This window comes from Stegodyphus dumicola, chromosome 4, assembly GCF_044657685.1.
Source record: "Stegodyphus dumicola isolate Sdum_Otavi_A_Nest chromosome 4, ASM4465768v1".
Classification (NCBI taxonomy): Eukaryota; Metazoa; Arthropoda; class Arachnida; order Araneae; family Eresidae; genus Stegodyphus; species Stegodyphus dumicola.
Genome location: NC_140771.1, coordinates 69,923,515 through 69,936,601, shown reverse-complemented (window position 1 = coordinate 69,936,601; position 13,087 = coordinate 69,923,515). Strand labels below are relative to the sequence as shown.

Sequence of the window (13,087 nt, the reverse complement as noted above, 5' to 3'; positions counted from 1 at the left end):
CTTCAACAGCACAGATGGTTCTGAAGTGAAACTTGGAATTTTGAAATAATAGATCAGGGAGAAATCATTCTTAATAAAATGGTAAAGTATCGAATCGGCTGGGAGAAAAAAAATTTCTCAGAGCTGAGATAAAATTTCTCTAATGAAAAAAAAAAAAAAAACTTTTGGTTAATTTTTATCATGTCTTAGACATGATAAAAAATTAATGACCCTCCCTTTTTGTCTGGGAAGGATGTCTCACCCTTTCTAAAAATAGACCATGACTCATCCTTTCGCTAATGGCAATCATTCCATGAATGAATCACGATTTGTTTTTCAAAAGAGTGAGACATTATTCCCAGAAGAAAAGGAAAGGGGGGTCGTTAATTTTTATCATGTCTAAGACATGATAAAAATTAACAAAAAGTTTTTTTTTTTTTGAGTTGTAGAATTTTTCTCAGCTCTGAAAATTTTTTTCCAGCCAACTCGAGAGTTTACCATTTATATTTACGAATAGTCTTTGGATTATTTATTTATTTTCTTTTAAAAAGAAAAATTCTGAGCTAGACCTATCTATTGGCTTAACATTCTGGTCATAGAAACAGTCTAGAATCTCATTTTATTTTTCGAGGCTAATGCACGGGTTCTCCAATCAAAAGGGTTACTATAAAGGGATTGGTTTGAATGCATTTATCTGCAAATGTTGTAGGATTCTGTTGTTGAGAAGGGGGTATATTATTATTATTATTATTATTATTATTATTATTATTGTGGCAGATTCGTTTTCTACATGGAAGTCTAATCTCCTCCGAAGACCTTTTCTGGGGATCGTCGATAGATGGTTTTTCAATAGGAATCGTTTCCCTCGGATCCTCAAGAGATAGAGGGGGGTCCTGTCTTGAGACATGGAGCGGTCTCTCCTCCTCCTCCTCCTCGAGAAGTCTTGAGAAAGGGAGAGGATTTTCGGTTCCCTTATTCTTGAGGGGTCTTGACAAATTGAGAGGTCCCTCCTCTTCGAAAGAGAGAGAAGTTTTGGTTCCTTATTTTCGAGGGGTTTTGACAAATCGAGAGGTCCCTCATTTTCGAAAGAGAGAGAAGTTTTGGTTCCCTTATCCTCGAGGGGTTTTGACAAATCGAGAGGTCCCTCATTTTCGAGGGGTCTTGATAAATGGAGAGGTTTTTCATCTTCGAGGGGGTTTGATAAAGGAAGAGGTCCCTCCTTCTCGAGGGGTCTTGATAAATGGAGAGGTTTTTCATCTTCGAGGAGGTTTGACAATGGGAGAGATTTCTCCTTCTCGAGGGGTCTCTCTTCCTCAAGGGGTTTTGAGGAAGGGAGAGGTTTTTCATCCTCGACGGGTTTTGACAAACGGAGAGGAATCTGAACAGGCTTCTCCTCATCCCCATCATTATCGAGGAGGATGAGGATAGGCTTTTGGAAAGGTTTTTTCTTTTTCTTCTGAACAGGCTCCTCTTGATGCTCGGGGAGAGGGATGGGGTAGTTGTTCCACCATTCTATTTTTTCTTGCTCGAGGATTTTTTCAAAAGTCGTAGCTTCTCTAAGATGAGACGAACGAGGAGAGTCCTCGAGAAGAATATAATAGGTATTCTTCCCAGTCTTCTCGATCGAGAGAGGCTCGTGCAAACATTTGTGCAACCATTCACTAAAATGAACGAGAATCCCTTTTGTCTTCTCAAGACGATCCATAATCCTATTCATTTGCGAGACGGTTAGAAAGTGGGACGTGTAAAAATATTTGGCTCGTTTCATTAACAAAATTTGTGCATCCAAAGGTGGAATGTCACGAGCCATCAACACGTTTTCGTCGGACAAAAATTCGTCCCGCATCTTTTGATAACTCCCCACGGTATAATAACCCGCACATTTTGAAAAATCGGAGGCTTTCAGGTAAACGACTCCTTGGATGATATAAAAGGAAAGATCAACATATTTATATTTGAAAGGAATACACGTAGTGAGCTGGGGATGCCTCCTCATGATCCACTTGGACAAAAATACGACTTTGGGGCTCTCCCCTTTTATTTATAGAGAGAAAGAGAGTGTGACCTTCCCTTCCCTCCTCCTCCTCTCTCCCTGCTTCCTCTATCTCTGGACGTCCTTGGATTGGAAAGGTTGACTTTGAAAAAAAAAGAAGGTCATGGTTGGATAATTTTTTGTTTATTAAATTATTACTTTCACTTCCTCATTCCCACACACATTCATCTTTTTAAGAAAAGAAAAAGAGGTCATGGAGATAAGATTTCTTGGAAAGAAGAGAGAGAGAACCAAAAAAAAAACAAATAAAACGGACGTCATAGAGCCTCTATGTGTGTCTGTGTGTGTCTATATAGATATATAAAAAGACGAGAGTACTGGGCGAGATCATTTCTTTTCCATTGGGAGCCATGTCGCTATTAGACGTTTTTCCAACTCAACGGATTTCGAACGGGGAGGATTTGAAGACGCTAAAGCAAATCTCCAACTTGAAAATTTTTTTGGCGTGTCATTGTGCGACATTTATTCCGCATTTACCACCTCATCAAGCGATCGTTTCTTTCAACCAAGATGTCGAATCCTCCAACCTGCTCGTTCAGAATATATACAGAAATTTATTCGAATCGCAACAAACGAAAGAGGAATCTCCCTTCTCTTGGAATCGGATGGATCGAGCTTTGAGACGGCCCATTCAAACAGACCGGCGATATACAGATCCGCGCACGAGTTTTCGGTGGAAGAATATTTTTCTCACGAAACGATATTTTACGTTTGGAGTGAGAACGACGGCTGAGGACGAAGTTCATATTGTTCAAACCACAGCCGCTCCTCTCGCCTATTACGAATCATCGTCCCCCAATCTGAAGGAAAGAAGTTTTAAAGTCAGCGACAGGATGAAATGTAAGAAATATATTCTAAGACCTTTTCAAAACTATGTCGTTCCCCCGAAAACGCAATATCTCATCGTCACAACCCAGAAGAGTCTCTTTCTCGTCGATCGGTGCTCGTACTCGCTTTGGAAACAATTGAAAGAGGAGATTTCTTTCCAATCGCCGATGATGTTTCAAGAAAAAGAAGAAGAAAACCCTCCGCCACCTTTACCCATCCCTTCCTTAGATGATAAGAGGAGCTGGACCAAACCGTTATTTCCCGAAACAAAATCGACCCGGCAACGGAATGAAATTGAAGTCATCACAATTGAAGATGAGGAGGAAGAAAAAAAATTACCTCTTAAAAAACGGTCGACTTACCGGAACCTACCTGGCGTGCAAGATCCGCTTCAGAATCCAGAAGCTTCTTCTTCTTCTTCTTCTTCCCCGACTTGTTCAAACAGGCAACCTCTTTCGGACTCCTCACAGACAGAACCTCTTCCAGTATCCTCTTCTTCTTCTTCTTCTCCTCTAACCTGTCCCGACATCGTAGAGGTAGAATGTCAGACGGGTCCACAAGCTTCAAAAAGTCCCGACATCGTAGAGGTAGAATGTCAGCCGGGTCCACAAGTTCCAACAGGTCCAGAAATCATGGAGGCAGAATCACAGCCGGGTTCACAAGTTCCAACGGGTCCAGAAATCATGCAGGTAGAATTTCAGCCGGGTAAACAAGTTCCAACGGGTCCAGAAATCATGGAGGTAGAATCGCAGCCGGGTCCAGACATCCTAGATCCCTCCACTCATCCCAAAGAGACTCCAAGTGTTTCAAGACAGCCTTGTGAGGATCCAGCCCTTCCCGTATGGAATGATTATATGGACTTACAAAATTTGGTGCAACAGGAAGGAGAAGAAAATAATCATACGGATGGGTGGGTCAAAGACTGTTTAGATCATTTAACCTCGAATGAAATTGAACTGTTATGGAATTGCATTTCTGAAATCACATCGGAAATGGGATAAAAACCAAAACAAACAAAAACAATTTTTTTAATAACAAATTGGAGGAGGGTCATGATGTCAATTAAAAAAAAATATTATATAGAGTCCAATCTTGGTGGTTCACTTCAGTTTTCCAGCATGAGGTGATCCACGTTTCCCGAAATATGGATCCCATTCCAAGAGAGATTGTGTAGAGCCTTCACTTCAGTTCTTTTTTTTTCCTACCAAGAGGAGAGGGTCCCCAAAGGGCTACCCATGTCCAAAGAGAGAAAGTGTAGAGCGTTCATTTCAGTTTTTGTTTTCCAAGTTTAGGGGAGGGAGGTCTCAAAATGACCCCCCCCCATTTTCAAAGAGAGATGGTGTAGAGCGTTCATTTCTGTTTTTTTCCAAAGTTAGAGAGTTTTCAAATGACTACCCATTTCAGAGAAAGAAAGAAAGAGAGAGAGAAGGTGTAGAGCGTTCATTTCAGTTTTCCAAGGTTAGGATGGTGGTGGAGAATCCTCCAAAATGGCTACTCATCTCAAAGAGAGAGATAGAGAGAGAGAGAGAGAGAAAATGCGTAGAGCGTTCATTTCAGTTTTCCAACATTAGAAGGTCCCAAAATACCTTCTGAATTCAAAGAGAGATCGTGTAGAGCGTTCATTTTCAGTTCTTCAAGATCAGAAGAAGAGGGTCCGCTTTTCAGAGACAGCGAAGTGCATACTTGAGTTTTCTCCCTCCCCAAGAATAGAAGGTCCCAAAATGGCTTTCCATTTCAAAGAAAGAGGGAGAGGCGTTCATTTCCATTCTCCAAGATAGGGTCGTCTGCATTTTTCCCAAAATGGCTTCCCAATTCAAAGAGAGAGAGTGAAAGGGTGTGTAGAGCGGTCATGTTCATTCTCCAAGATAGGGTCGTCAGCTTTTGCTCAAAATAGCATCTACCCATTCAAAAAGAGATCGTAACCAATTTTTTCCAGTTTTTTCCAAGATGGGGGGGAGAAGAAAACCTAGGATGGAATAACACGACACACAGAGAGAAAGAGAAAAAAAACGCCATCTTGTCATTTTCTGATAGGGTACCGGTGTTCGAATACTTTTGTGACCGACTGTACTTACACATCACGAAAAAAATCCCTTTCAAATATCAACTTGAAGTCATAAGTATCAGCTTAGGGTAAATGGGATTACATTTAACAATCCGTTTCTGGGGGGGAAAAAATGTGTTTGTTTGTGCAGACGTCACCCAAAAAATAATTCACATGGATTCCGTAATCGTCAAAAATGGATATTTCCGTTGAAATATGATACCCAAAAATTTTTCTCGATTACAATACTTACTTTTATTTCATACAAGGAAGTAAAGAACTTATAGTAACCTATATATTCTTATTTAAACAATACCTAAGTGCAGTATATATATATTTCAAATCAATAAAATCTCCCTATGGCACGCTTATGAAAAAAATCAATAATCATCTAAATTTTCAAATTACAGACATAATATGCGCTATAAATCTAAATGTAAAAAGCAAATACAAACAAACGCTTCACGCTATCAAAATTGATCAATTTTTTTAAATATCAACAACTAAACAATATTTCAACTAAAACACATAATGTAAACAAGAGTTTGTCCGATGAGTTCACCGAAAAAATTCGAAATTATATTTGAAAAATGTGGCATACGGGTATTGTTAGCAAATGTATCATTCGTATTCGCATTGAAACCGCATCATTCGTATTCGCATAGAAACCGCATCATTCGTATTCGCATAGCAACCGCATCATACGTATTCGAATAGCAACCGCATCATTGGTACTCGAATAAACCGCATCGTACGACAGATGCGAGTAACGAAATGAATTTGTGAGTACCGAATCGGTACTTCGAGTCAACCGATGGACCCGTTACTCGGTAACGAATACATGCGGTTTGCTCCAGCTCTAGTAGCAAACAACTAACCTCCAAATACATTAATGTGTTATAAAATGGCGGACGACATTATAACAACAAATAATATAGAGGAAAACGCGGTAAGATTTGAGTTCTTTTCCTCGCTACCATCGTCTGATTTCATTTATATTAAGAGGAATAGCCTATTTGATAATGATTTTGTTTTGTTGTTGGTTTAACATTTGTTTCTGGTTTCGTGGCTGATATTTCTGGAACTATCCATGCGTGTATAAAATTTTAATTTATCAGGATTTCTCTTAGATGGTATATATGTAGATATTTATATAAATTTATGTATTAGTTCTGACTGATGTAAGAACTTGGGAAGCACTTCCCAGAGAACCCGGTAAATGTAAACATCGCCAACTTTGGCAATAATAGTTCAAACCTGGTAACCGATCGGATTCATTCTATTCGCTTGTTTGAAGGTTGCAACCATTCCTCTTGCGTTCATTGTGTTGAATTATCACTGTCGTTGTTCGCATTTGGAGATTTTTTCTGATTTTCCACGTTATTTTTTAACAACGAATAGATAGAAATATTTTCGTATAATTAAAGAAGTTTTCGTCGATAGATGCCGTTTCTCGGCTCCAATTTTTATGGCGTAAAATTTTAACAAGATACTATATTGTTAATGCTTTTCTAACAATAACCTTTCAGAGGATGACAGGTGCGACATATTTAGCTGATTAAATTGAAATAAAAAATATTATTGATTATCTAAGATGACAGAGTAGTTTGATGCATCCTCATCGTCATCAAAATTAGCAAACCACTGTTGGTGTAAGGAATACAGTTCAAATAACTCTTGAAAAATAATAAAATGTATAAAGTTTTAGTTTTATTAACAATGCAATTGAAGAAAATTTGATTACTATTGAAGGTTATTTGTGTTGCGAAATATATTATGAAAAAGACAGGTTTATTTTCGTATATCACGTTTAACTGATTAGTTTTACATCTACATGCTTATTATCTGTGAATTGTTACTACCATATGCTTAATATATTGTTTTGTCTGCTAACTTGAATTTACATGCACTAAAAATCACGTTTACGGCTCGGCTCGGCGAGTAAAAATTGCACTGTCGCCAACAAGTTCTCTGCGGATGAAAACCCGAATTGGTACTCTTCCGTTTCGCCCGCGCAAATCTCGCCAAGCAGACTTTATTGGCGACAACATACAGTAAACACATAAAAAATGGTAACAAATATTGGTTTTACGATTTTTTTTATTCTGAAGGCATAAACATTTTAATTTTGCTTAAAATTTTGTAAAAAGCCAATAAATAAAGACTAAAATATAAAAAAAGTAAAAAGATATTAATTTAAGAATTTACTATACTTTCAGGGTTCAACATCCTGATTTGCCGGTTTATATCATGTGATCTGATCTCACATAAATTACGCTACAAAAATCCAATTCTCTCAGTAATTATCTACATTAATTTCTCAGTAATTATCTAAATTTTTTAATATTAATTTTTACTAGTTGTTTTGGAATACAAGTTTAAATGCAAGAATTATTTCAATTCGTACGAATAGCTTACACAGAAGTTATGTAAAACCGCAGTGCTTTACTTCGCTAGTGCATTCTCATTAGAATTGATAAATTTGACCCTTGACTTTGCCTTTTCTATATTTTAACCTTCGGCGTAAAAGGCTACCAGCGAGGATATTCCATTTGGAATCAGTCGTACCATTATTGGCTATTATTATTACATTATGTGTTTATCGCCTGCGCCGGCAAAACGGAAAAGTCCCCCCGAATTTCTTAACTCGGTAAAATCCTAGTATACGGTGCAGCCTTAGCATGATTTTGAAAATTATCGCCAACACCAAAATGACCCATTTAACTGCTCATCTTATATGTCCCGTTTGCTGGTCGTCAAAAGTACCCAAATCCCTTTTGCACCAAATACTAGGGTTAAGCCCTTAACTCTTACGCCGACATGTGAAAAAGCGTAACGACATGTGAAAAGCCGACGGCGTAAAAGGCTACCAGCGAGGATATTCCGTTTGGAATCAGTCGTACCATTATTGGTGACTTTATCGCCTGCGCCGGCAAAACGGAAAAGTATCCCCAAATTTCTTAACTCGGTAAAATCCTAGTATACGGTGCAGCCTTAGCGCGATTTTGAAAATTATCGCCAACACCAAAATGACCCGTTTAACTGCTCATCTTATATGTCCCGTTTGCTGGTCGTCAAAAGTACCCAAATCCCTTTTGCACCTAATACTAGGGTTAAGCCCTTAACTCTTACGCCGACATGTGAAAAAGGCGTTCGTTCATTAATTTCGTCTGCACAAATACCAAAATAGGCAATAAATATAATTTGCACATAATTAAAACCTTGCTGTTTGTATTTCTAAGACGGTGAGAACGTTTTGATTTTTGTACCAGATCATCAGTTGTTAATGGATTTCATAATTTTCTAATGTGGTTTTGAATTACAACGTGAAGATAATGAGGTTAATAAATTATCCAAATTTTGGCGATCGATGTGCTAGCATATAAGCGCTATCCATGACTTGACGTTGTTTCCTTTGTACATCTTTATTTAATAATTACCATACAGATGACTGCAAGTATGTTTAATAAAGTATAAAAAATAACCATATGCCAAAACTTAATTCTTACTACAGAGTAATATACACATAGTTAATCAAGCATCTCTGTTCTAGCATTAAAGGGCCCACCAGCGGCCGGTCGGTAAAGACGCTGAACTTCCGAGGTTCAAATCCAGCGAACAGGCTGGCTGCATGGGTGTTTTCATAGTTTTCCCCATGTGTATACAAGCCAGTTTTCCTTAAAAAGTCCTCCACAAAGGCATCCCTCCCTTTAGGCAGATAGCCCTCGTGTGCTTTGCCATAATTCAGTAATCCAATCTAGCATTAAAGAGGTTAAAATCAGTTATTATTTTAAGTTTCCCCGTTTTCTGTGTTGAAATTTTTATTGTCTTGCATGGTAAACAGTATATAAATAAATCTATTTATGAATAAGCAGAAACAGATCCAGATTCTGGTGATCTAGTTGTATGTTATTTATTCGGCTGGAGTGGACTTTCACATTTATTTATTTTCTGGATTCTTGGGCTACCGCTATGTTTTCTTTTATTTTTCCCTCACCCAGTTCATTGACATAAACACAAGGCTTAATTTCTAAAACTAAAAAGTTAAAAGCCCTATGGAAGTTAAATAAAATAAATGATGAGTGAAAAATTAATAATTAATGACAAAAAGTTAAATAATGATTTAAAATATTGGAGCTTGTTTTATTTGAGGCTCTAGCTAGCATTATGATTTTACTCAAAACTGCATAAATGTATGTATATTTCTCGCATTGTGATAAAACAACGGTACATAGACCCATCGAATTTTGAATGACGTAATCCTACTGCGAGTATGGGCATGTGGAAGCCCAAATTTGGAATTTGTTTTATTATCGATTTCATATTTTGTAAAATTTTAATGAATTTTTTGTTAACAAACTCGAGGATTTCGCAGCAAGCAATGGTAACATTGTACAGAAAAAACATTTTATCTCCAGCGCACGAGATTCTGTATCGGAAATTCTAAAGATATGCTCAATTTAAAACTATTTTACGATTTATCACATGTAATTATTCCAATCAACTGCAGCATTTTCACATACTAAGCTGTTTGCTACACCATTTTGGGTCTGCTCCTCTGACCGAGAGACAATACATAATCTAATAGCAGTGATGAATGATATTCAGGAACGGATGAACCAATTTTCAACATGGAGGGCCTTCTTCTTTTTGCAATTTTTAACATAATACCTCCAAATGGTTTCGTTGTTAGCATGAGGTTTCATGCTGTGGCGATTTTTGCATACTTGTTTGCCCAGTAAAAGACCTCTTTCTTGAAAAAATATATGACATCCCCAATATTACTTGATAAATTAAAGATTGTTAACATCATATTCACAAAAAAAGGCAATGAATATATTTTAAAATTGTGAATTCAAAACCTCATAAAAAAAGTAATAATATAGGAACAATACATGGCGAGAGCAAAAATGCAACTTGTTGCTAATACAGTCAAAAGTCGTTAATCCGGACTCGTCGGGACTTCGGCGATTCCGGATTATAGATCATCAGTTTAAATCTCGTAAGATGGCATGCAGAAATTCTAAAATTAAAAATATGAAACCGTAATTTATGAAATAAAGAACAATTATGATCTAAAGGGTATCAAAATTTGCAAAAAGTAAAAGCTTAATATTTATTTGTTTACTTTATTAAACATTTCTTTTAATGTAAGTTGTTTAAGTTTTGCTTCGTTTCATGTGATAATACTTTCTCTTTAATTCTATTAAACAGACATAATTTCTTGTTCAGTTACAAAGTTCCGCTGTTCAAGTCCTATAATTGCTAATTTGTCAATCGAAATTTTTTCGTTATCAATAACCTCTGTTACTTTTTTTTGCTATCGGAAGTGAATTATAATGACCAGGAACTTGTTTTAAATCATATCAAAGACGGAGCATATCGAGATGAAATACTACATTTGGTAAGGAATTATAAGCCAAATAAAAACATCTGCGCTGAAGATAAGGATAGTGCTGACAAATCAACTTCCAATTCATTACGCGCCCGCCACGGCGCGGCGTTCCCCCCGCCGAGCAGCGTGAAATTGATAAACAGATTTCGGATTTCAAAACATACTTTCGCTTTAGATCCTTTACATATTAACAAATATATATCGGAAATTCTATTTGATATAATCGAAAGTTTAAGCTTACTTTTATAAAATTGCTCTTACAGTCTGCAAAAAATAATAAGCCGGATCCAATTCGAAAATTAAGGAACAACGCAATCATCAACATTAACTGAAATAGATAATTAGATAATTTTAGCTTATATGTCCATTATACATAAAACGCGCATGCGAAAACGTATTCTGCACTTGCGCAGTCGTAAAAGCTGATATGCGCAGTCGTAAAAGGTCTTACGCGCACGCGTAAACGCCTATGCGCATGTGTCAACGCGGCGCATGCGCAGAAAGTTTTTAGTTTTGATGTCCGGATTATAGATCATTCCGAATTATGGGTGTCCGAATTAACGACTTTTGACTGTATACAATTACATGGTGAGGTACAAGAACATGAAGCCGGTGCTAATATATGATGACATGGCAAGGTATAAGACAGCCAGATTTTGGCGAGATATCACTGTTGATTAGCGATTCAATCTTGAAGGTTGCTATAATAAAGAAGTACGATTTTTTTTTTCTTTGCATAACTTCTGAAACAAATACATTATCAAATAAAATTTTAAATCTCCCTGGCTATTTTATGCTGATACAGTGTCCCTTTAAAAATTCGAAAAGCAACTCATTCTTCAGATAAACATATGTACAAAGAGAAAAACCTTATTTCCTACTCCATGATCTGGCTTTGCCTTCCATTAAAAAATTTCTTGATATTTTTTGCAAAGCTGAAAGCAGAAGACATACTGTTAAAATAAAGGAAGTCAAAATAAAAAGTCAAGAAACTATTTTGATAGAAGATGGTTTTCACTCATTATTGAAATTCAGGCATGACACAAATTTAGGAATAAGTAGCAGATTTGAATTCCACAAATTAATTAAATTGAAAATTTTAATTAGAATTTTAAAAATGACACAAATTTAGGAATAAGTAGCAGATTTGAATTCCAGCCAGTTTTATTCCATTGCCATGTTTTCTGAATGATTTAGAATTGGAAAGCAGAAAATGCTGCATGGAAAAGTTACCAAGCGATTATATTATATTCTAAAGATAACCACCTAGATGGTATAGTGGATAGGGAAGTCTACTGGGATACCGAAGGGCCCAAGTTCGAATCCTGGAGAAAGCATGGCTGTAATTGTCTGTCTCTTCATAGGAGATAATGGTGGCTCACCAATTAGGTGCATCCTTAATAAAGTGGCCACCACTTCCTTTGTAATGGCCAAATCTAAGTTGGCTAAATACCCTCTAATGAAGGGGGAATTCTAAAAACTATTAGACATTTTATTTGAGAGCAAGTGTGAAAAATGGACCGTGCCTTCACCAATATTTGGATTCTGGACCTTCCGATGCTAGCTGAACATATTTCCAAAATTGCTGAGGCACATGATGAGAGAGAAATTACTTTATGTTCTTCTCCAGTTAAAGGGCGACTGATTAAGTTATGAAACAGAATACATGAATACATAAATTTAACTATGCCAGGTCTTACACATTATTTTCTTTTTCATTCACATCAGTTCATCATCTTTGAGGTTTTAAACCCAATACATGATTTACCAAGGTAGTTCTTGTGTAAGGTTCAGGATAAAATTCACTTAAAGATTTTCAACTGAAGAAGGTCACTATTAAATCTAAAATATGTTGGGTCGCCTTTTTTTTTTTTTTTTTTTTTACTTTCATTATTTAGTGAAAAATTAACAATGAGATTTCTGCCCACCATACTAATTTTAAAAGATTTGATACCCAGCAATGAATGTATTGAAAATAAATTACTTCTTTCATTACCTATTTAAATTTTAGGCTATCTGCAATGCATTTGATTGAACTGAAATGAAATTAGACATCCTAATTCTCAGAAAAAGGAAGACTAAAGTTAAATCATGATTAATAATTATGATGTTCAACACATGTTTTTTTTTTTTTTTTTTTTCTGAAATGAACAAAGAAGCAAACAGAAAGAACAAATGACTCACAAATTTAAGAAAAGGCTCAAATGTGCCACCTACTATTTATGACTGGTAATACTGAGGTTGACATTCTTAGTTATTTTGAAACCATGATTAATCCAACAGTAAAAAAAGAATAAAATTATAATTGATAAAAACTGCTTCACAATTTACCTGTATTTTTAACCAGTTTAATATGAAGACGAGAAGTTTTTTTTTAGTTATGTAAAATACCGCTTAAAACAAGAACAACATGCAAGAGCCAGTTTAATATGAAGACGAGAAGTTGTTTTTTAGTTATGTAAAATACCGCTTAAAACAAGAACAACATGCTTTAAAACAGAAAAAGCTTTTATTTATATTATTCTTATATTTCGGTACTTGAATAGTAACGCAACCATCATGGTACAATTTGGTTGTTTCCTCGATTTTTTCAGAAAGATTCCCAAAGTCTCAATAATTATAAGTGGGCAAACATCAGCACAGCAAGTCATACTTTAGCAATTTAAAATAAGAATTTTAATTTTAAAAAAGAATTATGTAATATATTAAACAAATAAAACATTTACTTTCATCTCCAAATCTTTCTATAATATTTTCTTTTGCACTGTTCTTCTACTTGACTACACAG

General features: G+C 36.0%; 1 protein-coding gene across 2 annotated transcripts in view; it reads left to right on the top strand.

Moving 5' to 3' along the window:
* Positions 1–5,772: 5,772 nt before the first annotated feature.
* Positions 5,773–13,087, top strand: part of Tip60 (Histone acetyltransferase Tip60) — a 118,534-nt gene continuing 111,219 nt past the window's right edge. Inside the window, exon 1 of one of the 2 annotated variants that reach the window (XM_085815052.1) lies at positions 5,773–5,853. In XM_085815052.1, the coding sequence (XP_085671178.1) occupies positions 5,797–5,853 (57 nt within the window). In that variant the 5' untranslated portion in view covers positions 5,773–5,796. The remainder of the gene's footprint in view (positions 5,854–13,087) is intronic. The other variant, XM_085815051.1, reaches the window with a different exon arrangement.